Source organism: Trichomycterus rosablanca, chromosome 6 (genome assembly GCF_030014385.1).
Source record: "Trichomycterus rosablanca isolate fTriRos1 chromosome 6, fTriRos1.hap1, whole genome shotgun sequence".
NCBI classification, from domain to species: Eukaryota; Metazoa; Chordata; class Actinopteri; order Siluriformes; family Trichomycteridae; genus Trichomycterus; species Trichomycterus rosablanca.
In genome coordinates this window covers 42,460,077-42,486,136 of record NC_085993.1, presented here as the reverse complement: position 1 = coordinate 42,486,136, position 26,060 = coordinate 42,460,077, and the positions used below count along the sequence as shown (strand labels likewise).

The 26,060-nt window shown below is 38.4% G+C and overlaps 1 protein-coding gene across 1 annotated transcript; it reads left to right on the top strand.

Annotated features, from left to right (window-relative positions):
- The first annotated feature begins 366 nt into the window (after positions 1–366).
- Positions 367–25,295, top strand: LOC134317316 (sodium- and chloride-dependent GABA transporter 2-like). The gene is made up of 15 exons (XM_062998129.1): positions 367–393; positions 4,833–4,941; positions 10,616–10,750; positions 11,975–12,115; positions 12,208–12,289; positions 12,397–12,502; positions 12,599–12,733; positions 15,501–15,604; positions 18,101–18,225; positions 18,341–18,453; positions 19,502–19,639; positions 20,788–20,890; positions 21,516–21,616; positions 22,211–22,381; positions 25,161–25,295. Exons 1-15 carry the CDS (start codon positions 367–369, stop codon positions 25,293–25,295), a joined length of 1,725 nt encoding a protein of 574 aa, XP_062854199.1.
- The last annotated feature ends 765 nt before the right edge of the window (positions 25,296–26,060 follow it).

The following is a 26,060-nucleotide window of genomic DNA, read 5'->3' as shown; positions in this document are numbered from 1 at the left end:
ATTTTCATGGTATTTACGACAAAGAACATGTTTGGGTTATAACCCAACCCAACAAACATGAGTTGTAAATATTTTACCCTTATAGTCCACATATGTTGAATGTCAGCCTGTGCTAGCATTAACACATTTTGTAATAATATGAAAATTAATGTATAAAAAAATACAACAATTAAAGAAAAAACAGGATGTTTTCACTCTTTTAACTTTGCATAGCTTAATATTTCTTGACCAAATATTAATTCCATTTGGCCAAAAGTACATGAACCCTTTTTCCAATGTAAAGATGTTTCAGCCACACAATTACTTACAAGTGTATAATTTCAACTATAAATAATAAATTATATGCTACTAACTTCATGGTTAGTCATGGTTTCACAATCAAATGTCCAACAAGTTCATGGTGAGGAGTTTATACATGTTTGTTCATGTAGTGTACCATTTTAATATTAATCCGTTTTTCTTCTACTTGAACACAACTTGAACACAACTACTTGAACAACAGGACATTTTGTATAATGTACATTATAAATTGGAAAATAGCTTTTGTAAACATGAATATATTTGGTGGTATATAAATAAAAAAATAAGTAATAAAAACTGGATATATACAACATTTTCCACTACTAATTATGATTTTGTTGCAGTTTTGCATTCAGTTACTGTTCATATACTACAGTTTAAGTACTTCTGCTACAGAATCAACAACCGGAAGTTTGCTGCTGATCAATTTGGTTGATGATTTTGTGGTCAGGTTAAACAAAGATTGAGAATGTATTTCATAGTGAAAGTCAAGGGCAGTCTATTTCTATTCATGTAGATTTACTAACTGCTTCTTTCTGTTTAGGGATGAAGTGGTTCCAGCACCAGGAACACATCTTTGTCCATGTGGACAGCAACAAACATGAGTTGGTTATTCAAGTTTTTGAACAATTGGCAGTTACAGAAAAAAAAACTCCCTACTCATGACCTAAATATCCTCTCCAAGTTTATGTAATCTTTTGACCTTTTAAACACATAGCTTTACCTGCTAATTTAAAATCAAAAGGTTTTAATATTCTTACGTTTAGCACCTCGAATAAAATAATCAGGATCAATTTAAATTGGGCCCCTGGGCAATTACATAATAAATAAATTAGGCTTTAAATGAGGCTCTTGACTCCCTAATTGTTTCATTTTGCAAATGTTTCATCTTGACTCCCTAAATGTTTTATTTTGCACTGGTGCTTCTAACAAACAGTCGTGTTCAGATTCAGTCTACCTTTCAGAAAACAAGGAAGAAAAACATTTCCAAAAATCTCAGGTACAGTTTGATTATGTTTTTTTCCTCTTTATTGTAACGTAGGTAAAAAGGGAGTGTTGCAAGTAGTCACTATTTCAGTCAGATTTCTGCTCAAAGGATGAAACAGGATAAAACTACAGATTAAAATTGTATCACGTGGAATGATTGATATACAGAATGTGTGGATCTGGTTAGAAAACTACAAAGAGGTGAAGAAATGTTTGTCCTAGGTGTGGGATTCATTTTTATATGGTATTATATGTTGTATCCATATATGTTAACATATATATTTAATTTATATATACAGTATGCTGCATGCTAACATATATTTTTTCTTATTTTCAGGCATTCATGTATATGTTTTATATTTAAATGTTGTGTAATATCCACATATATTAAGGATATACATGAAAACAGCTTAATTTAGTGAAAAGTTCCAGATCTTGCAACAATGCTGTTGATAAAAATTTAATTCATCCAATAAAACACATTTAATGCTTCTACACGTTTTTTATTTCATTCAACATCTTTTAAACTAATCTCAACAAGCTCTTCAAAATCTGCTTGAACTTTGTAGACTTCAGAGCAATATTGATCGAGTTGGCACGACTTATATTTGTTTAGTTTAAATTTGGGCAAAGAGGCATGCTGCAACACAAGCACCGAAACCCTGTTTTGAGTTGACTTTGTAATAGATAGATAACATTTACCTTTTTCCCCTTGATCGACTGTGGGTTTAGCATCATCCAGAAACAAAATAATTGGAAAAATAAGAAATTATTTTAGGTGGCCAATGACAAAGGGTAGATGCTGTTTGTACCATTTTACGTTTGTAGATGCTGCACAGCAACATTGATTCTGAGAATACAGGTGTAATTCTCACCTCCAGTTACTATCTGTACAGAAGGATTTTCTCTCTACATCCTTATTAGTTTGCTCAGTCTTCCAGTTTTCATCTGAGTGTGTAAATAAATGTGTGAAGGTTTGTTCACCTGCAAGGGACTGCAGGACAATCAAAGTTTATTTCCACCTACATGGCAATAGATTAAGAAAAGTTTTCTGTTTCGTCACAACTGGATGTGTAGGAACTTCAGTGATAGTGAATTGTAACATTAATTGCAGGTCAGGCGGGTCTCTTCTAACATCAGAGCCAATGCATACAAATGCTTGTTTGACTGAATAGGCACAATTTCCCAAACACACTCCAAAATCTTGTGAAATCCCGTCACAGAAAAATGGAGGTTTTTATAACCGTAAAGATGGGCCAAATCCATATCAATGTTCATAGTCTTTAAATAGGATGGAAAGAAAATAAAGCATTAAAAGGCAAGTAATACACTAGTGATAGGGCAATAGAGTTAAAGAGCATGAAAAAAATGTCCCAGGTGTTCCTATAGGTACACAGGAGAGTACAGGTTGTGATAGATTTGTTACATCAGTCATGATAAACAGTTCATGTTCTGTAAATATGCAGTGCGTGCAATTACAATTTGGTTAAGAAGGGCGATGGCCCTGGTAAAGAAGAGGTATCACTGCCTAGAGGTATGAGATAGATAGGGTGGAAGGGGGAACAAACTGAGACAGGGGTTTTTGTACATTAGCTAATTATCCTTGTAAGAGTTATTTGGCCAGCAACTGCTATACCAAACTCTAATGCAGTATGTCAGGATACTTTCCATGGTAAAGCAATAGAAGGTCACCTTACCAAGCATAGCAAAGAGAATAGGGTAAAGCAAAACGTAATATTTCTAATAATTTAAGAGTTTTGAAAGTCATTAAGCTTGGTACTTTCATCAGACACAATAGAAAAAAGGTAAAGAAACAAACCTGAATAAAATTAATTACATTTGATTTACCACAATTAACCTAACACTTAATTATGCCAAAACCTAATTAAGTGTTGTTTAATGATAGATGATTTTTTTTTCATTATTTAAAACTTAAATAGCACTGGAATAACACCAAAGTAAGCTGTGAATGGTACAGAGAGGTGGTAATAATCACATAAAATTTTTTTAATGAGATGCCAGTTTAATAAATGCACTAATACCCAAAGCATCAGCTAAATGTCATGAATGTAAATGTAAAAAAAGGTTAAAAATTAAAATTCCTCTTCATCTTTTTTTATCAGAGGCCTGAAGGTTTTATGTTAAAACCCACTGATATTTGATTTGTAACTGTTCATAATTTCCTCCAGTATGTTCCAGCTTAGTAGAAAAACAGCTTGGTATCATCAGATCATAAAGTTTTTCAAATGCTTTTGACAGATTTGATGCAGGTTTTGATATGTGTAACCAGACTTGGATGTTTTTTCTTTCTTTCCACACTACCCCACAGCCCAGTCAACCCCAAATCAAAAAAAGTTGGGACAGCATGGAAAATGGTCTGCAACACCTCCCAGAAAGTTGGAACAGTAAAGCATTTACCACGGTGTAATGAGGCCATTCCTTCTCACAACACTTAAAAGACATTTTGGCACTAAGTATTACAAACAAGTGTTTTAGGTGTTATTTTGTTCCTTCCTGCAACAGTTATCATTGTCACATTTTTGTTTCGAAATTCTTTACACATTCTCTACAGGGGACACATTAGGGCTGCAGGCAGGTTAGTCCAGTATCTGTACCCTCTTGTTCGGTAGCCATGCCTTTGTAATGTGTGCAGCATGTGGTTTTGCATCGTCTTGTTGAAAACTTCATGGACGTCCCTGGAAAAGATGACGTCTTAAAAGCAGCATATGTTGCTCTAAGATCTCAATGTACTTTTCTGCATTAATGCTGCCATCACAGAAGTGTAAATGACCTTCGCCAAAAGCACTGATACAGCTCCATACCATGACAGACCCTGGCTTTTGGACTTGTTGCTGATAACGGTCCTTTTCATCTTTGGTCCAGGACATATGGTGTCTATTTCTTTTAAAAATGATGAGAAATACTGTTTCTCTGACCATAGTCCATGACAGATGCCAGATGCCTCGACGCCTTGACGTCTCTTCTGGAAATGGTTACCACAAGGCTTCTTTTTTAAAACAATTTTAAGTGCCATTTGTGAATGTCTATGCTCCTTAAAGACTCATCCTTTCCAGCTATTTATGTACCAAATCATTATTAGATCATTATTTAGTTTTTTATTTAGATTTTTTAACCTCATTACTAGCCATAAACAGTTATCCAGAAATCCAAGAATGGACATATATTAACAAATAAAAATTAAGCTGAGCAGACAAAACATGAAATATCTTGGGTTCACACTGTCTGTAATCAAATACAAGTCAATGTGAATGTAAGAAACACTGCAGGGTTTTTTTAATATAAATGTAAATTTTTTTTAGGGTTGTATTTACTGCTGGCTACAGGGAAAATGTAAACCACGATTTAATGCTTTGCCTGGTTTCTACACAGATACATAGTTTGCATGCTATTTGACATTTGAACAGACTTATTTTCATGTGCCTCTTTGTAGGAAAATGATGATGAATGCTGATACAGAAGTGCAGCCAACGCTTCCACAGCCAGACTCAGAAAAACTTGCTAAAGATGTTAATGTTCAAAATGAGAGAGGCCAATGGTCGAGTAAAAAGGAATTTATTTTGGCTGTTGCCGGGGAAATCATTGGTCTGGGAAATATGTGGAGGTTTCCATACCTGTGTTATAAGAATGGAGGTGGTAAGTGCACATATTCAAGAAAAGTTTGTAACAAATGAACTTATTAGATGCCATTACATACATACAATAAATCATGTTAACTGTTAGCTTTCCGGGCGGCACTGTGGCTGTAGCACTGTCGCCTCACAGCAAGAAGGTCCTGGGTTTGATCCCCAGGCGGGGGTCCTTTCTGTGTGGGGTTTGCATGTTCTCCCAGTGTCTGCGTAGGTTTCCTCCGGTTGCTCCAGTTTTCTCCCACAGTCCAAAAACATGAAGTCAGGTTAATTGGAGACACTGAATTGCCCTATAAGTGAATGTATGTGTGCGTGTGTATGTGGGTCTGCCCTGTGATAGACTGGCGCCTTGTCCAGGATGTTACTGTGTGCCTTGTCCCCGTCGAAAAGCTGGGATAGGCTCCAGCAACAACCCCCCCCCCCCCACCCCCCCACCCACCCACCCGCGCGACCTTGATTGGATAAGAGGTTAAGAAAGTAAGTGTTGGCTTTCCCAAACCCAGCAACTTTGCCTTACTGAAGGCCTTAATTTGAGCTTTTGAGACCTTTGTGCACATAATGAAATTGGGTGTTTTAAATGAAACAAGACATCTGCACCATGAAATAGTCCTAATACTTTTATTTTATTTGCTTTTAATGGAGCCCTGGGGGTACACAAAATCCTTTAATGTGAAATACAGATTCTCTTAAAATCCGCAATATATATATATCAGTGGCGGCTGCTGGTCTTTCAAAGAGGGGAAACTTAATGTCGGCTTACATTATAAAATTTGTCAATTTATTTATATATAAATCAGGACATTTTCCTTTTAAAGAAAATGTCCTGAAATGGGATGCAGTTTGTCTTTCGACTTCACTCGCAAAATCCGCGATGGGACTGAAGCTTTAAGTGATAGCCGTCAATCAAAACGGGATCCAGCCTTTCGACTGATCCTCCAATCATCTTGCAGAAACTCACATATACAGTGTATCACAAAAGTGAGTACACCCCTCACATTTCTGCAAATATTTTATTATATCTTTTCATGGGACAACACTATAGAAATAAAACTTGGATATAACTTAGAGTAGTCAGTGTACAACTTGTATAGCAGTGTAGATAGTCTTCTGAAAATAACTCAACACACAGCCATTAATGTCTAAATGGCTGGCAACATAAGTGAGTACACCCCACAGTGAACATGTCCAAATTGTGCCCAAAGTGTCAATATTTTGTGTGACCACCATTATTATCCAGCACTGCCTTAACCCTCCTGGGCATGGAATTCACCAAAGCTGCACAGGTTGCTACTGGAATCCTCTTCCACTCCTCCATGATGACATCACGGAGCTGGTGGATGTTAGACACCTTGAACTCCTCCACCTTCCACTTGAGGATGCGCCACAGGTGCTCAATTGGGTTTAGTCCATCACCTTTACCTTCAGCTTCCTCAGCAAGGCAGTTGTCATCTTGGAGGTTGTGTTTGGGGTCGTTATCCTGTTGGAAAACTGCCATGAGGCCCAGTTTTCGAAGGGAGGGGATCATGCTCTGTTTCAGAATGTCACAATACATGTTAAAATTCATGTTTCCCTCAATGAACTGCAGCTCTCCAGTGCCAGCAACACTCATGCAGCCCAAGACCATGATGCTACCACCACCATGCTTGACTGTAGGCAAGATACAGTTGTCTTGGTACTTCTCACCAGGGCGCCGCCACACATGCTGGACACCATCTGAGCCAAACAAGTTTATCTTGGTCTCGTCAGACCACAGGGCATTCCAGTAATCCATGTTCTTGGACTGCTTGTCTTTAGCAAACTGTTTGCGGGCTTTTTTGTGCGTCAGCTTCCTTCTGGGATGACGACCATGCAAACCGAGTTGATGCAGTGTGCGGCGTATGGTCTGAGCACTGACAGGCTGACCTCCCACGTCTTCAACCTCTGCAGCAATTCTGGCAGCACTCATGTGTCTATTTTTTAAAGCCAACCTCTGGATATGACGCCGAACACGTGGACTCAACTTCTTTGGTCGACGCTGGCGAAGCCTGTTCCGAGTGGAACCTGTCCTGGAAAACCGCTGTATGACCTTGGCCACCATGCTGTAGCTCAGTTTCAGGGTGTTAGCAATCTTCTTATAGCCCAGGCCATCTTTGTGGAGAGCAACAATTCTATTTCTCACATCCTCAGAGAGTTCTTTGCCATGAGGTGCCATGTTGAATATCCAGTGGCCAGTATGAGAGAATTGTACCAAAAACACCAAATTTAACAGCCCTGCTCCCCATTTACACCTGGGACCTTGACACATGACACCAGGGAGGGACAACGACACATTTGGGCACAATTTGGACATGTTCACTGTGGGGTGTACTCACTTATGTTGCCAGCTATTTAGACATTAATGGCTGTGTGTTGAGTTATTTTCAGAAGACAGTAAATCTACACTGCTATACAAGCTGTACACTGACTACTCTAAGTTATATCTAAGTTTCATGTCTATAGTGTTGTCCCATGAAAAGATATAATGAAATATTTGCAGAAATGTGAGGGGTGTACTCACTTTTGTGATACACTGTATATATTATATAAATATATATATATATATATATATATATATATATATATATATATATATATATATACAGGGGTTGGACAAAATAACTGAAACACCTGTCATTTTAGTGTGGGAGGTTTCATGGCTAAATTGGACCAGTCTGGTGGCCAATCTTCATTAATTGCACATTGCACCAGTAAGAGCAGAGTGTGAAGGTTCAATTAGCAGGGTAAGAGCACAGTTTTGCTCAAAATATTGCAATGCACACAACATTATGGGTGACATACCAGAGTTCAAAAGAGGACAAATTGTTGGTGCACGTCTTGCTGGCGCATCTGTGACCAAGACAGCAAGTCTTTGTGATGTATCAAGAGCCACGGTATCCAGGGTAATGTCAGCATACCACCAAGAAGGACAAACCACATCCAACAGGATTAACTGTGGACGCAAGAGGAAGCTGTCTGAAAGGGATGTTCGGGTGCTAACCCGGATTGTATCCAAAAAACATAAAACCACGGCTGCCCAAATCACGGCAGAATTAAATGTGCACCTCGACTCTCCTGTTTCCACCAGAACTGTCCGTCGGGAGCTCCACAGGGTCAATATACACGGCCAGGCTGCTATAGCCAAACCTTTGGTCACTCGTGCCAATGCCAAACGTCGGTTTCAATGTTGCAAGGAGCGCAAATCTTGGGCTGTGGACAATGTGAAACATGTATTGTTCTCTGATGAGTCCACCTTTACTGTTTTCCCCACATCCGGGAGAGTTACGGTGTGGAGAAGCCCCAAAGAAGCGTACCACCCAGACTGTTGCATGCCCAGAGTGAAGCATGGGGGTGGATCAGTGATGGTTTGGGCTGCCATATCATGGCATTCCCTTGGCCCAATACTTGTGCTAGATGGGCGCGTCACTGCCAAGGACTACCGAACCATTCTGGAGGACCATGTGCATCCAATGGCGGTGCCGTGTATCAGGATGACAATGCACCAATACACACAGCAAGACTGGTGAAAGATTGGTTTGATGAACATGAAAGTGAAGTTGAACATCTCCCATGGCCTGCACAGTCACCAGATCTAAATATTATTGAGCCACTTTGGGGTGTTTTGGAGAAGCGAGTCAGGAAACGTTTTCCTCCACCAGCATCACGTAGTGACCTGGCCACTATCCTGCAAGAAGAATGGCTTAAAATCCCTCTGACCACTGTGCAGGACTTGTATATGTCATTTCCAAGACGAATTGACGCTGTATTGGCCGCAAAAGGAGGCCCTACACCATACTAATAAATTATTGTGGTCTAAAACCAGGTGTTTCAGTTATTTTGTCCAACCCCTGTATGTATATATATATATATATATATATATATATATAGAGAGAGAGAGAGAGAGAGAGAGAGAGAGAGAGAGAGAGAGAGAGAGAGAGAGAGAGAGAGAGAGAGAGAGGTATATATACAGTATATATATACATATATATATACAGTGGGGTCAAAAAGTTTTTAGTCAGCCACTGATTGTGCAGGTTCTCCTATTTAGAAAGATGAGAGAGGTCTGTAATTTTCATCATAGGTACACTTCAACTATGAGAGACAAAATGAGAAAAAAAATCCAGGAAATCACATTGTAGGATTTTTAAAGAATTTATTTGTAAATTATGGTGGAAAATAAGTATTTGGTCAATAACAAACAAGCAAGATTTCTGGCTCTCACAGACCTGTAACTTCTTCTTTAAGAAGCTCTTTTGTCCTCCACTCGTTACCTCTATTAATTGCACCTGTTTGACCTCGTTATCTGTATAAAAGACACCTGTCCACAGCCTCAAACAGTCAGACTCCAAACTCAACCATGGCCAAGACCAAAGAGCTGTCGAAGGACACCAGGAAGAAAATTGTAGACCTGCACCAGGCTGGGAAGAGTGAATCTACAATAGGCAAGCAGGTTGGTGTGAATAAATCAACTGTGGGAGCAATTGTAAGAAAATGGAAGACATACAAGACCATTGATAATCTCCCTTGGGGTCAAGATCTCATCCTGTGGGGTCAAAATGATCATGAGAACGGTGAGCAAAAATCCCAGAACTACACGGAGGGACCTGATGAATGACCAGCAGAGAGCTGGGACCAAAGTAACAAAGGCTACCATCAGTAACACACTACGCCGAGAGGGACTCAAATCCTGCAGTGCCAGGCGTGTCCCCCTGCTTAAGCCAGTACATGTCCAGGCCCGTCTGAAGTTTGCCAGAGAGCATATGGATGATCCAGAAGAGGATTGGGAGAATATCATGTGGTCAGATGAAACCAAAATGGAACTTTCTGGTAAAAACTCAACTCGTCGTGTTTAGAGGAAGCAGAATGCTGAGTTGCATCATACCTACTGTGAAGCATGGGGGTGGAAACATCATGTTTTGGGGCTGTTTTTCTGCAAAGGGGACAGGACGACTGATCCGTGTTAAGGGAAGAATGAACGGGGCCATGTATCGTGAGATTTTAAGCCAAAACCTCCTTCCATCAGTGAGAGCATTGAAGATGGAACGTGGCTGGGTCTTCCAGCATGACAATGATCCCAAACACACCGCTCAGGCAACGAAGGAGTGGCTCCGTAAAAAGCATTTCAAGGTCCTGGAGTGGCCTAGCCAGTCTCCAGACCTCAACTCCATAGAGAATTTGTGGAGGGAGTTGAAAGTCCATGTTGCCCCAAAACATCACTGCTCTAGAGGAGATCTGCATGGAGGAATGGGCCAAAATACCAGCTAGTGTGTGCAAACCTGGTGAAGTCTTACAGGAAATGTTTGACCTCTGTCATTGCCAACAAAGGTTATGTTTCAAAGTATTGAGTTGAACTTTTGTTATTGACCAAATACTTATTTTCCACCATAATTTACAAATAAATTCTTTAAAAATCCTACAATGTGATTTTCTGGATTTTTTTTCCTCAATTTTGTCTCTCATAGTTGAAGTGTACCTATGATGAAAATTACAGACCTCTCTCATCTTTCTAAGTAGGAGAACCTGTACAATCAGTGGCTGACTAAATACTTTTTGGCCCCACTGTATATATTGAAGTTCTGAGGTAAATATCATTACTTCCATTGCATTTCTGTAGATCAAAATTTAGGAGAGAAATTGAATAAAAATGAGTGTTTTCTGTTTTCCAGGAGTGTTCTTCATTCCATATCTAGTCTTCTTATTTGCATGTGGTATTCCACTGTTTTTTTTGGAGGTATCCTTGGGTCAGTACACCAGTCAAAGTGCCGTCACCAGCTGGAGGAAGATTTGTCCGCTGTTTCAAGGTAAAGCTTTAACATGTAATAAGTTGCTAATCAAGTTAAAAGGCATTCCAAATGATCCAGTTTTGTGCATTTGTTATTTGTTAAGAAATGCTATTTGAATATCAAAAATATATGTATAATATTTTCTCTTAAACAGTCAATAAATGTTTTATAAATAATTAAACTTCTCTTTTACTGTCATGTGAAATACATCTCTCTTTGGGGATGACCTTACTTACTTTTAACTGTGTTGTTAAAAGCTTAAGTTTTGTAATTACAGTTATACTTTTAGCATTAAAATGTATTAGTAGCACAACATAGCTACCAGAGCTGCAAAGCTCCAGGTACCACCAAGTATTGTGGTATAATAAAGATTTTTAAAAAATCAAAGTTGACCTATTACCAACCTATAATTTTACATATGCACAAGTCAGATTGACAGTAAAACACCAAAGCCATTAAACAATTCCCAAAAAATGTAAGCAGTGACACTAACAATATAAATAAATTTTAGTATATGCCATGCTAGTACTAAGACATCAAGCAAGATCCAAGTTCAAATCGCAGTGGTGCTATCGGCTGACCAGGCATCTACACAGTCATGATTGGCTATATGTTTGATGGGTGGGGTATGTATTCTTGTGCCCAGTGTCTCCCAGTGAAACCAGACACAACACAATTAATGGTATCCACTAAATTAATGGTATCTACTAAATTGCTTTTAACTTATATACCTGAAGTAGGGTTGCATTTATATTTTACTTTTATGGAAAAGATGCCCAGATCCAATATTAAAGCAATAATTAACATTTTTACATTTACTGCATTTAGCAGACACCTTTATCCAAAGCCACTTACATTACAGTTACAGTATACAGTATACAAGCAACTGACGGTTAATGGTCTTGCTCAAGGGCCCAACAGCAGCGGCCTGGCAGTGGTGGGGCTTGAACCAGCAACCTTCTGATTGAGCTAGTCCAGTGCCTTAACTGCAAGGCCACAACTTGAGCTGTAATAAACCATCCAGGAGGCTAAATGAGGGGCTTCTTTGTTGTTGTGTTGGTAGCAAAGAGAAGTGTGTCATGTAGTTTTGTTAAAACGTTATTTTTAACATGTACTATATTCAGTGTAAATGATTTAACCACAGAGGCAGTTTTATTATTGCTTTAACTCCATAAGTTTCAATAGAGGATTAAAGTTAAGTAAAATGTCCCAAATTGATTTGTGTTTGTGTTTCTCTGACAGGGTTGGGCTTAGGATCTCAGGTGGTTGTGTTCTATTGCAGCATCTACTATGCTGTTATTCTTGCCTGGGCATTCTTATATCTCTTCTTTTCATTTAGTTCTGAGCTGCCCTGGGCAAGTTGTAGTAATCCCTGGAACACAGGTGTGTTATAACAATTACATATTACATGTGATTTAATGCCTGTACATTTGCTGTATAAAAACCATGTTCTGCAATTTTCTCCCCCTTCACAGAAACTTGTGTTGAGTTTGTCAGTATGGGTAAGAACTTCAGTACCCTGCACAATGCAACATCACCGGTCTTAGAGTTTTGGGAGTAAGTCATTTATTTTCTGAAGTTAAAATGAAATGTATTATTACATGTTACAAAGTAGCTAAACTCTATTGTGTTATTAGGAGAAGAGTAGTAAATATTACAGGTAGTATGAATAAGCTGGGAAATGTAAGGTGGGAGCTGGCACTCTGTCTCCTTCTGGCCTGGATCATCTGCTTTTTCTGTGTCTATAATGGAGTGAAGTCTTCAGGCAAGGTTTGAGCTTCAGAAGTTTACTAATTATTTTGAAAGCTTTACCAGTTGATGCTAAGCAATTTTACTAAACTTAACTAATAAAATATTTTCCCTAAGGTGGTTTATTTCACTGCTACATTTCCTTATCTAATGCTGGTGGTACTGCTGGTGCGTGGACTTACGCTTCCTGGAGCAACTGATGGCATAAAATTTTATCTCTATCCAGATCCTTCACGTCTTTCTGACCCTCAGGTAGAAAAATGAAAACATGTTCGAGCACCCTACACACTGGATACAGAGCATATTTATCTTTAAAGCTATTAGCCATTTGGTTAGATTTTAAATTAGCATTTAAAAAGCATAGTTAGATGTGAAATTTTAAAGATGCCAAATAGTGGGTAAGGGAACTGGAGTTGCATGAGTCAAAAAAGAAAAGAAAGTCATATTCATGCTGGGGTGGGGGGCTTGGGTGATATGGCCTTTAAATAATATCACAATATTTTGAAATATTTTTGCGATAACGATATTCACTAGCGATATATAACAACACTTTCTTAAAAACACAAAACAGTTCAGTTTGTAGTTCTGATAAATTCTGACTGATTTACAGTGTTTATATTTTGTATTATTACAGGCTATATTTGTATTCATATTGACAACATTTATATTAAACAAACCAGCAGAATCTCACAATCACATTTATACTGTATCCGTTTTACTTCAAAAAAATGAACATCAAAAAAATCCCGAAAACATTTAATATTTGATCATGCTTTGCTATCATTGCAAAATGAAAGCTTACTGTAAACAGCAGCACCGCGACCCAGATCAACCAAAAAGCAGTATAAAATTATAACGGCAGCTTACCTTGGAGGCCATCTTGTATATTTCCAGAATATTTCCAGAATATAAAAATCCATATGTAACTGTGTTTATCCACCTAACTAATGAAAACCGTCTTAGACCATTTAACCTAATTGATTCTCTCGGCTGCTGCGGTTTAAAGCTGAAACTGGTAATTCGTTCATTTATCTGTCAATTATACAACAACCAATGAAGAGAGAGCTTGAAATTCCGCCCAAAATTTTAATTCAAAGCTCTGATTGGTTTATACATCTGAATCTCTTGAATCAGAGTCAGCCCCGGTTCTGGACTGCTTTGCTTGGGGGGGCAGTAAAACCTAATGAGGGGGCATGTTGATAGTCATGTTTTTGAAGCCAGAAATATATTCAAGGCTTGATTTGTGCATGAATGATGACAGCCAAGCTATTGATACTGGCTTAAAGTGATGTATGAGGTAAAGAAATAAAAATGCATGTTTTCGAACTTAAACTTAAAACCCAATGATTAAAAAATACATGTTGATTATGTAAATGGAGAAAAAAGATTATCTAATTGTATTTCATTTTAATACGCCCCCTTAATTAAATTGCCATTAGTTCATTAGCCTAACCGCTAACGGCTAATAAAATAATGTAAGCAACACCTATGTAAGAGGTAAGTAACATTAAAGCAACGAAAAACCACAGTTAAGCAAATATTACCATGTGGAAGTCAGTTTAAACTCAGAAGAGTGTTTACCAGTATACCTGCCTCTCGCTCACACTAACAGAACATATACTGCCGAACTGAACTGTTTGGGGCAGTCTGCCGATTTTTATATGACTCAAAGAGCCAATCAGGAATAAGCAAGGAAATATCTTCACACTGTAAAACAAAATGCATTTTTGTGATTGGTTCAGAGATAATTTTAAAAATAGCCGTTGCTTGCATTGTGCTTGGGGGGGGCAAAGACACAATTTGGGGGGGCAATGCCCCCCTCATTTCCCCCCTAGCGCCGGCCCTGAATATCAGAGTTGTTTTGCCCACAGTGAGCAAAACTAATGAATCTTTAACATAGATAGGAGCACATTTTTCTGATTCGATTCCAATGAATAATTCGTCTGAAAAGAGTCAATTCTGACTCATTGACTCAGTGATTCAGTTTCCATGCTCATACGCGAAGGAAAGCGTTCCGCTCAGCGCTTTTGTGTTTTAAACGTTCTCAGATGGTAACCTGTGTATTCTGTTCGTTCACTGACAAAGTTTTTGGCCTCACATCATTCTCGGACTCACGCAGTGACTGACACTCCTCATACTCACGCGGGTGCTTTTGCTTTAGGTGGTGAAATAAATTTGATATGTTGCCACCATTTGTCATCACAGTATTTCTGCACGTTTTGCAAATTGCAGTCATTTGTTTGGAGTCTGACCTTCTGTATCCGAAAACCTTCCACAGTAGTGATGTAGCTCCCCTTTTAGGGACTAGTTTGTCCTTAGTCTTAACTCTGGTACTACTCTCTGCATTGGTCACCATTATTTCACTGTTACGCGCTTGAGAGCGAGTGACGCGTGTTTGCTAACAATAACGTGATATGGCAAAAATCATATCGAATTTATAACTATACCGGTATTATCGTGAACGACATTATATCGCCCACTACTAATTCATGCCAGCATATGTAAAATACATGACAAACAGCATCAGCAAATAGAAACATGGGTTACAAATCCAAGCTTACTGACATAAATACAAAAAAGTTACAAAATATTATAACCAGAGACCAGAGGTAAACGATGCAAACATATTGAATCATCAAATTTATCAGTACACTGTTATGAAATGTTTTAGAGTGCATAGTTAGTTTATCAACCATTTAGATTGATCTGGGTCCAAGTTTGAATCTCCGCTTTACCTTCTTCATCATTTAAAAAACTGAACACCTTTATTAAGAATTGTTCAATATATACTACAACTTTTTTTAAGCTGTTTTCAAAGTTGAACTGCCCTACTCATAATTGAAATATATATTGTTATATATTTCTATGTACAATGTTGTCTTGTTGATGATTTTGCAAATATAAATACTTTAGAATTTGTTTTCATTTGTTTTATTTGTTCAATATGTTTTATTTGTTTTGTTTCTTTGCTTGACTGTCAGTAGGTTCTGATGGTACTATTTTATTTCATGTCATGTAGGTTTGGATGGATGCTGGAACACAGATATTTTTTTCTTACTCTGTCTGTATGGGTTGCCTTATTTCTTTAGGAAGCTACAACAAGTACAACAACAACTGTTACAAGTATGTAAACTCAATATAAAATGTGTTATAGAGGCAGTTTGGGGCCATTCTTTATACCCAAAATCTAATATCTTTAATATCTAATAATAAGTCAATCCTTTGAGGGTAAAGTTCTATTATTTAACAAAACACAATATTTCAGTAGATATTTTAGATTAGGGGTCACCAACCCGGTGCCCGCGGGCACCTGGTCGCCCACAGGGACCACGTGAGTCGCCCACAGGTTCTAAAAAAGCACTAGTGACTATAGAGCTCCGTCTAAAAATTGTATTTGTGATGCTGTTCTTTTTGAATCAATAACAAGACTTGCATTGATGTAGATTTATAAATGACAACACTGAATATAAAATTTTAAACACAAAAATGTTGTATGTTTATATGAGCTCTGATCTTGTCTGGGTGCAGAGTTTTATATCGTGCGCATAACGCTGAGACAAGCAAGCTACGCATGCGCAGCTATGATGAAAAAAAACATACAAGAAAAGAAAACTTAATACTTTCACAATGATTGGGAGGAATGTGGAGAGACACCAGTACATGTCACAAAAACTTCCATGTACATCACAATATATCTCAGCTTTGTTTTTTAAATCGTACGTAACTGATCATTTGTACAAACATGGGAACGAGTTCATGATTTGTTCTAAAATGTTGCAAAGGAAGTGATCAGTACAAACGGGAGTTGAAGATGTGACTGTTGATGATTTTCTAAAAAAATGGTACAGAAGTGATCACTTCTGTACAGAAAATGGTGTGATTTTTATCAAAATGCTACAAATGTGCTCATTCATACAAAACTGTCAAGAAAGATATTTACAAAAATATCAGAGATGTGATAGCTCTGACTTTCAAATATTGAAACAGATTTAGATTAATAGAGATAAATAATGTTACATGTTGAAATATATGTTTCCTACCATGGTAAATCGTTGTTAATAATTTTTCTGAGGAATCATTAACATTAACATGATCAGACAGTCTCTTCATATATATGAATATTGATAATAATAATAATAATAATAATATCATTAAAGGTGAACCGTGCAACTTTATGTTATTCAGGAAGTTTGTATCGAACAAGTAGCCCTTCGTATTATTCACTACCCTTGAAGTACCTCTCGGCCTCGAAAAGGTTGGTGACCCCTGTTTTAGATATTTCAATAAAAAAAGTTGTATAGTTCAAATGCAATTGCTGTCACAATTCTTTACCAAGTAAAAGGTCAGCAAAGTATAGAAGACAGTTACATACATGTGTTTGCATTAGATAAATAAGAATAAATCCTACTGTAGTTTTAGTTTCACAAATAAATGTTTTCTTTTTTCAAAACACCACACATAGGGATTAGATAAGAGTTGATTTTACAAAACACTAACACCAAGTTTATTTAGAAGTTGCTTTTAATCTTGCTTTAATCCCATTATAATGTTCTTTCTTAATATATTACTGTTTTTGATAACACTTGATTATCAAAATACCACTACCTTTTCTTGTAATCAAACATTGCTAAAACAACCCCAATATACTGATGTAAATATACAGTACATTTTCACCTACTGGCTTTGCGTAATTTTAGGATCCATCAGCGTTCCCATTAATTGCTAATATGAGAGGAATGTTTTAGAATGACAAAAACCACCCCTCTTTGGTTGATTTGTGCCCCCCCCCCCCCCCCCCCCAACTCATGAATTAATAAATAGAGCTTTGAAAAGTTGTGTACTAGCAGCAAACCAAATGAATATAAGGAATGTACAGCAGTGATCTTGACAACACATTATTGCAGTTAATTAAGAATGTAATCACAATATATATTGTGTTACAAGGGATCTTCAAAACGTTTTGTGTTTTGGTTGGTAGCAGTGAGGGCGGGAGGAGGAGTAATTGGTCGTGTCTGAGAGACTGAGAGACGTTTAATATAGGATTTAGCACCATCTGATTTCTACCTTTTTGGACACTCAAAGAAGCTTTAAGGGTAAAAAGACTTTCATGTAATGATGGTGTGAAAGCTGCAGTGCATCAGTGGCTACGTGCTCAACCAAAAACATTTTTTGCTGATTGCATTAAAAAGATGCTGGAAGATGCTGGGAAAATGCATCAGAAGCTGACATTGTATAAAAGTGATTTTTTTTGTGAATTCTTTATAGATAGTTTTAAAAAGTGCAGACACTCTTTGAAGAACCCCTATAGAATGGCCCCTTCTTCTCCAGTAGATTTGGCCTACCCCAAACCACCCTTCCCACATTGTACGGCCTTGTTGTTCTTTTTTTCACAGTAATCCAGCTTTACACAGCTAATTGGAAATATTATAATAATATATTATAATAATATTATAATAACAGTAATATGAAATAAGCAGACTTGCACTTGAGTGTTATGAGTTTTGTTTAGTTGTATAGATTATTTTCCTGGACTGTCCATTTTCAATAACCAGCCTATTAATTACTTTGTCACAACAATGAGGTGGTTAGTGATAACTCTTTGACTACTTTCCTTTGCAGGGACTGTGTTTACCTGTGCTTGTTGAACAGTGGGACAAGCTTTGTGGCTGGATTTGCCATCTTCTCTGTTTTGGGTTTCATGGCCTATGAACAGGAAATAGATATTTCAGCAGTGGCAGAATCAGGTGACTTCCGCTCTATTGTTCAGCAAGATTACTCAAACCATTACACATGAATAACTATAAAGCTTGATTTGTTGAATATTGTAAAATTTATTAACAGTATTGTTTGTTATGACAGGTCCAGGATTGGCCTTCATTGCCTACCCCAGAGGAGTCGCAATGATGCCTGTTCCACAACTATGGGCTGTTTGTTTCTTCATCATGGTCATTTTGCTGGGCTTGGACACTGAGGTCCGTGTAAAAAAAAACACTTTCTTACATATAGGCACAGGAAAACATGAGGAAGGGAGCGCTAAAGTGCTCAAGAGAGTGAAAACTGAAGAATTGGAATATGCAACAAATTAAACAGATAAGAAGCATCACATGCACATAGGAGCAATAAACTTGTATTACACTGTACAGTGAGCTGTTGTGTCTCAAATACCTTCCTATATACTAACTAGTGTGCAAAATTAGATTTTGATAAATATTGAAGCTACTATTCTAATTGCACTATAGCATTTTGTGTGCAGATTGAGACACAGCCCTCCAGCAGAAGCTGATCATTTCTGTGCAGCCTAATACATCAAGTTTACTAATACAGCAATATTACACCCAAATAGTTCAGTGCTCAGTTATTGCACAGCTATAAAAAATATTTTAAGGATATCATTTGGACGATTTTGGTGACACTCTCACCTTTACGATTAAGCCCCGATTAAGCACTTTATAAACAACCAGTAAATTCTGCTCTCTACATTTTCTGAACATCTGATAATCCAATTTGCATAAATACTTCTTATGGCTTTCTTGGGTACTGGCAGTTATTTCTTTTTCTTTTTCTTATGTATTGATTAAATATTTGTTAAAAAAGCTTATTATTTAGACAGTAGATTGGCCAACATTCAGTTATCACATTTCTGTCAGTGTTGCAACCACAACCCAGACTTTTTGTGGCTGATTATGAAGAAACATTGATTATAAAGTATATCATAATTTAATAAATTCTGTCACAAAACATCTGATGAAACATGAGATGACTGATAACACTACCACCATACAGTGAGGGTTTGATTAATCAGCACCTGTAACAGCAAGGATAAAGTCTATTAGCTGGTAACATTACTGCCATGCACTGTTTGTGTATGTCTGAGCACACACGTCATTTGAATTGCGTTGCTTTACGCATTTATATTTAGTTAGCATATTCCTGTATGTCTGTTCTTTTGTATGAATGGTAACAGTGTAACATCATACATTTAAGGTAAATTTCTGTTCTGTATTTTGATTCTTATTTTAGTTTGTGGGTTTGGAATCACTGATAACAAGCATAGTGGACATGTTTCCTTCCTTCTTCAGTATTGGTCATCGGCGCACACTGCTTCTGCTCTTCATCTCCATTGTCTGCTTTCTCATTGGCCTGGTTTTAGTAACAGAGGTAATAATGATATCCTTGTTACTCTGCACTTATATTCTGTTATTAGTGTCTAACATCTAAGCTTTCATTCATAAAATATTAAAGTGGTTTTTCTGGCACTAGACCAGGGCTGCCCAATTTGGGGCCCGTGGGTCAAACTTGGCCAGCCGTCTCTTTTTTTGGGCCACCTCGCTAGATCAAATTAGGGCCTACATTTGTCAGTAGCTGAGAATTTCATAACATCCGTCAGCATTACAAAACAAAGTACTCAAAGTACAATGGCGAGGAGAGAAAGGCGAAGGCAGGAGACATGCTGGCTAAACTGAATTCTCAGCAACGTTCTTTGTTGCAGCCATCATCAGCACAAGAAAATGCAATTCGAGCAGGTAGCGCAACAATTAAAAAGGACGATTTTCTATCATCCGTTGAAATCAATAAAAGCACTGTTAATTAGAATAAACAGTAGTGTTTTAACACTGTTAATTAGAATAAACAGTAGTGTTTTAACACTGTTAATTAGAATAAACAGTAGTGTTTTATAAAACAATAAAAACGTGATATATTTTAATTGAATGCAATATTAAAGTAACATAACCTTTTAGTTTTGCCCGTGGCCCTTAACTTTTGGCACTTTATAAGGAATTATTTGGACACCCCTGCACTAGCCCTTTTGACAAAAGGCTCCAATAAATGTTTACATTGTGCACCAGCACCGAGTTTCTGAACTCTCGGGTTCCTGGCTCGGTGTTGCCACCGGTCGGCTGGGCGCCATCTGGCTGGCATAATTGGCAGTGTCTGCAGCAGATACTAATTGGCCACCATATCTGCAGGGTGTGGGCCGGACAATGTGTGGGTGGGTGGGTCTTCATAGGCTGTGTAAGGACCCTGATTGGCAGAAGAGACGCCCGTGCAGGAAGCACGGACGAGAAGAGGAGGGCTGTTCACGTGTAAAGAAGGCGTGGGCAGCGGCATGCTCTCCTTGGATGCAAATCTGGAGTCTGTCAGCAGCGGAAGACAAAATTGGATGCGCTAAATCTGGAGGAATAATGGGGAGAAAAATGCATAAATAAAAAAAATAAAAAATAAAAAAATTCACATTGTTTAGCACAAGAATCGTAAAAGCCATGCTTCTGCTGCAACCTATTTTCACTGCTGGTTTTGTTTTGCAGGGCGGCTTGTATATTTTCCAGTTGTTTGATTACTATTCTTTCAGTGGGGTTACAGTTCTTATATTTGGCCTTCTAGAATCAGTGTGTATTGGGTGGGTGTATGGTGAGTACTTACAGTATTGCAGAAAACTGTCTATACTATTAACACTACTAATACTGTAGATTAGTGTATTCTATTTAAGCACAAATGTTATTAACAGTAGTGTAATCTTTATAACTGAGATGTATTAAGCTAGATCTTGACTTACTTATTCCAATGCTGTCTTAAAACCCCCCGAGGGTGGCACGGTGGCTCAATGGGTAGCATTGTCGCCTCACAGCAGGAAGATCCTGGGTTCCATTCCCAGGTGGGGCGGTACGGGTCCTTTCTGTGTGGAGTTCGCATGTTCTCCCCGTGTCTGCGTGGGTTTCCTCCGGGAGCTCCGGTTTCCTTCCACAGTCCAAAGACGTGCAGTCAGGTTGATTGGAGATACAAAATTGTCCATGACTGTGTGACATTGAACTTGTGAATTGATGAATCTTGTGTAATCGTTTCTGTCATAAATGTAACCAAAGTGTGTAAAACATGACATTAAAATTCTAATATATAAATAAATAAACCCCCCCAATCCCAATTTTGAATTGGACACTTGACCTTAAACATAAACACATAGTAATGCAAGTAGGTCTAAGACTTACGTAAGTGGCTATGTTGGGGTTCATGATAATATGATATTCTTTTCTCTTAGGTGCAGACCGCTTATATGATAATATTAAGGACATGATTGGTTATCGTCCAGTATGCTTAATGAAATATTGCTGGAAGTACATCACTCCACTAGTCTGCATGGTGAGTTTATGAGTAACTAAAAATTTATTCTGACATTTTGTTAAAAAAACCCAAAACAAAACAAGAGCCGCTCAGGTGGCGCAGCGGTAAAATACACTAGCACACCAGAGCTGGGATTTCGAATACATGATATCGAATCTCAGCTCTGACATTCAGCTAGGCTGGGCGGCTACATAAACAGCGATTGGCTATTGTTCACAGGGTGGGACAAGCCGGACCAGGGTTCCTCATAACTGGTGCAATTACGACCTCTGCTGGCTGGTTGATGGCGTCTGAGCAGAGTTGGGGAATAATGCTGATCGGGGTGTGGCTCTCCGTGCACAAGGCTGATCAGCATATGAACTCACCTAATGCAGGTGAAAAGATGCAGTCGGTACTGCACGTGTCGGAGGGGGGCGTGTGTCAGTTGCGAAGCTCCTCAGTCAACAGTGGAGGGTTGTATCGGTAGAGGTGAATCTTAACGCAAACCGGGTATTTGGATACGACTAGATTAGAAGAGAAAAAGAGGAAAAAAAACAACGAAACAATAATAAATCTCTGACACAACTGCAGCAACTCAAATCCAGTTTATAATTCTACATCTTGTCCTCTTAGGGCACGTACGTCTCCTCTCTGGTGAAGTTCACTCCACTGAAGTTTAACAATACACTTGAATACCCCTGGTGGGGCTACGTTTTCGGCTGGTGGTTAACTCTCTCTTCAACCCTATTGGTTCCTCTTTGGATGATCTACGCTCTCCTCACCTCTAGTGGTTCGCTGAAACAGGTATGTTCCATGTAAGTCGCACACACAGCGATATACAGTATATATATATATATATATATATATACAGTGTATCACAAAAGTGAGTACACCCCTCACATTTCTGCAGATATTTAAGTATATCTTTTCATGGGACAACACTGACAAAATGACACTTTGACACAATGAAAAGTAGTCTGTGTGCAGCTTATATAACAGTGTAAATTTATTCTTCCCTCAAAATAACTCAATATACAGCCATTAATGTCTAAACCACCTGCAACAAAAGTGAGTACACCCCTAAGAGACTACACCCCTAAATGTCCAAATTGAGCACTGCTTGTAATTTTCCCTCCAAAATGTCATGTGATTTGTTAGTGTTACTAGGTCTCAGGTGTGCATAGGGAGCAGGTGTGTTCAAATTAGTAGTACAGCTCTCACACTCTCTCATACTGGTCACTGAAAGTTCCAACATGGCACCTCATGGCAAAGAACTCTCTGAGGATCTTAAAAGACGAATTGTTGCGCTACATGAAGATGGCCAAGGCTACAAGAAGATTGCCAACACCCTGAAACTGAGCTGCAGCACAGTGGCCAAGATCATCCAGCGTTTTAAAAGAGCAGGGTCCACTCAGAACAGACCTCGCGTTGGTCGTCCAAAGAAGCTGAGTGCACGTGCTCAGCGTCACAGCCAACTGCTGTCTTTGAAAGATAGGCGCAGGAGTGCTGTCAGCATTGCTGCAGAGATTGAAAAGGTGGGGGGTCAGCCTGTCAATGCTCAGACCATACGCCGCACACTACATCAAATCGGTCTGCATGGCTGTCACCCCAGAAGGAAGCCTCTTCTGAAGTCTCTACACAAGAAAGCCCGCAAACAGTTTGCTGAAGACATGTCAACAAAGGACATGGATTACTGGAACCATGTCCTATGGTCTGATGAGACCAAGATTAATTTGTTTGGTTCAGATGGTCTCAAGCATGTGTGGCAGCAATCAGGTGAGGAGTACAAAGATAAGTGTGTCATGCCTACAGTCAAGCATGGTGGTGGGAATGCCATGGTCTGGGGCTGCATGAGTGCAGCAGGTGTTGGGGAGTTACATTTCATTGAGGGACACATGAACTCCAATATGTACTGTGAAATACTGAAGCAGAGCATGATCCCCTCCCTCTGGAAACTGGGTCGCAGGGCAGTGTTCCAGCATGATAATGACCCCAAACACACCTCTAAGACGACCACTGCTTTATTGAAGAGGCTGAGGGTAAAGGTGATGGACTGGCCAAGCATGTCTCCAGACCTAAACACAATAGAACATCTTTGGGGCATCCTCAAGCGGAAGGTGGAGGAGCGCAACGTCTTGAATATCCGCCAGCTCCGTGATGTCGTTATGGAGGAGTGGAAAAGCATTCCAGTGGCAACCTGTGAAGCTCTGGTACACTCCATGCCCAGGAGAGTTAAGGCAGTTCTGGGAAATAATGGTGGCCACACAAAATATTGACACTTCAGGAACTTTCACTAAGGGGTGTACTCACTTTTGTTGCCGGTGGTTTAGACATTAATGGCTGTATATTGAGTTATTTTGAGGGAGGAATAAATTTACACTGTTATATAAGCTGCACACAGACTACTTTTCATTGTGTCAAAGTGTCATTTTGTCAGTGTTGTCCCATGAAAAGATATACTTAAATATCTGCAGAAATGTGAGGGGTGTACTCACTTTTGTGATACACTGTATATATACACATATGATCCGACATCATTCTGATAGTGTCATTTTCTGCTCTCTGATAACCTGATAACGCTCCGGTCGTCTTAACGCACACAATGGGTAAATGTTCCAGCCAGCTTCCCATGTAGTAATGAAGCGTCGCTCCCTACTCCCTCCTTTGAATAAGAATCTCACTTAAAATGGTGGAATACTCTACGTAGTGCACTTCACAGTAACAGATAATGTGAATGGAACAGTCCTACAGAATTTGCAATAATGGCGATTTTATAATTTTTAGTAAGAAATGCTGTTATTTGCATTTATTTAGTTTGCAACGTCACACAGATGATTGTCAATGAATCGCTTGATTGACTTTCTAGTGGGTTCGTGTTTTACTTCACAACCAGGAAAAGTCTGGAGGTTTTTAATTATAAGCACATTTACACAATAACGGATTATATTCCTAATGGGACACACGGTTATGAATTTAATAGCGTCTGGAAGAACATAAGCTAAGGTAAGCAGTGGTTATGGATATTTTGCTGTGTTTTGGATTTTGGCTGCTGTGCCATAATTTGCAATGAAAACAAAACGTATCAGTTTAAGCTTTTAACTGGTACCTAGGAAAGTAAAGACACTAAGCAAAATACAGTTGTTAATCTGTTGCTGTTTTTTATCTGAACTTACAGATTATTTGTTTATTTCTACGCTACATTTCCAATATATGTTTTGTGAAGATTATATTGACTCGTGACTTGACTCGGACTCTAGCCTAATGACTCGTGACTCGACTCGGACTCTAGCCTAATGACTCGTGACTCGACTCGGACTCTAGCCTAATGACTCGTGACTCGACTGGGACTCTAGCCTAATGACTCATGACTCGACTCGGAATTGTATTTTGTGACTTGTGAACATCTCTGGTATGTTCTACTCCTGACTAAAAATGCTAAATAATGTTTGCACACATTTAGCTTTAATTAATATTTTACAGATAAAGAATACAAAACTCAAAACGTATACATTCACTAACAATTAAAAATAAACATTTTCTAACAATGATATATTTTATCTTTTTATCTTTTGACCTTACACAGAGACTACGTGTTCTTTGCACCCCTGCAAGTGACCTTCCTTTGGACCGTAAAACAGGGAAACATCATGTACCTGGAAACTACATTGGCATCAAGCCTGTAAAGACAGAACAAGACATCAGTGAGACATATATCTAGTGCTTGATTTTGAAACTGCATGTTTGCCTGCATGTTTTCTTTTGTCCTTCTGTTTTATTATAGCGTTAAAGTGTAGTTGTACTCTATTTTAAAACAGGTCTCAAGCTAAAGCTTATATCACATGTATTTATATATATATATATATATATATATATATATATATATATATATATATATATATATATATATATACTGTATATATATATACAGTGGGGCCAAAAAGTATTTAGTCAACCACTGATTGTGCAGGTTCTCCTACTTAGAAAGATGAGAGAGGTCTGTAATTTTCATCATAGGTACACTTCAACTATGAGAGACAAAATCAGAAAAAAAAATCCAGGAAATCACATTGTAGGATTTTTAAAGAATTTATTTGTAAATTATGGTGGAAAATAAGTATTTGGTCAATAACAAAAGTTCAACTCAATACTTTGTAACATAACCTTTGTTGGAAATGACAGAGGTCAAACGTTTCCTGTAAGTCTTCACCAGGTTTGCACACACTGTAGCTTGTATTTTGGCCCATTCCTCCATGCAGATCTCCTCTAGAGCAGGCTGTCGCTGGGCAACACGGACTCCACAAATTTTCTATGGGGTTGAGGTCTGGAGACTGGCTAGGCCACTCCAGGACCTTGAAATGCTTTTTACGGAGACACTCCTTCGTTGCCCGAGCAGTGAGTTTGGGATCATTGTCATGCTGGAAGACCCAGCCACGTTCCATCTTCAATGCTCTCACTGATGGAAGGAGGTTTTGTCTTAAAATCT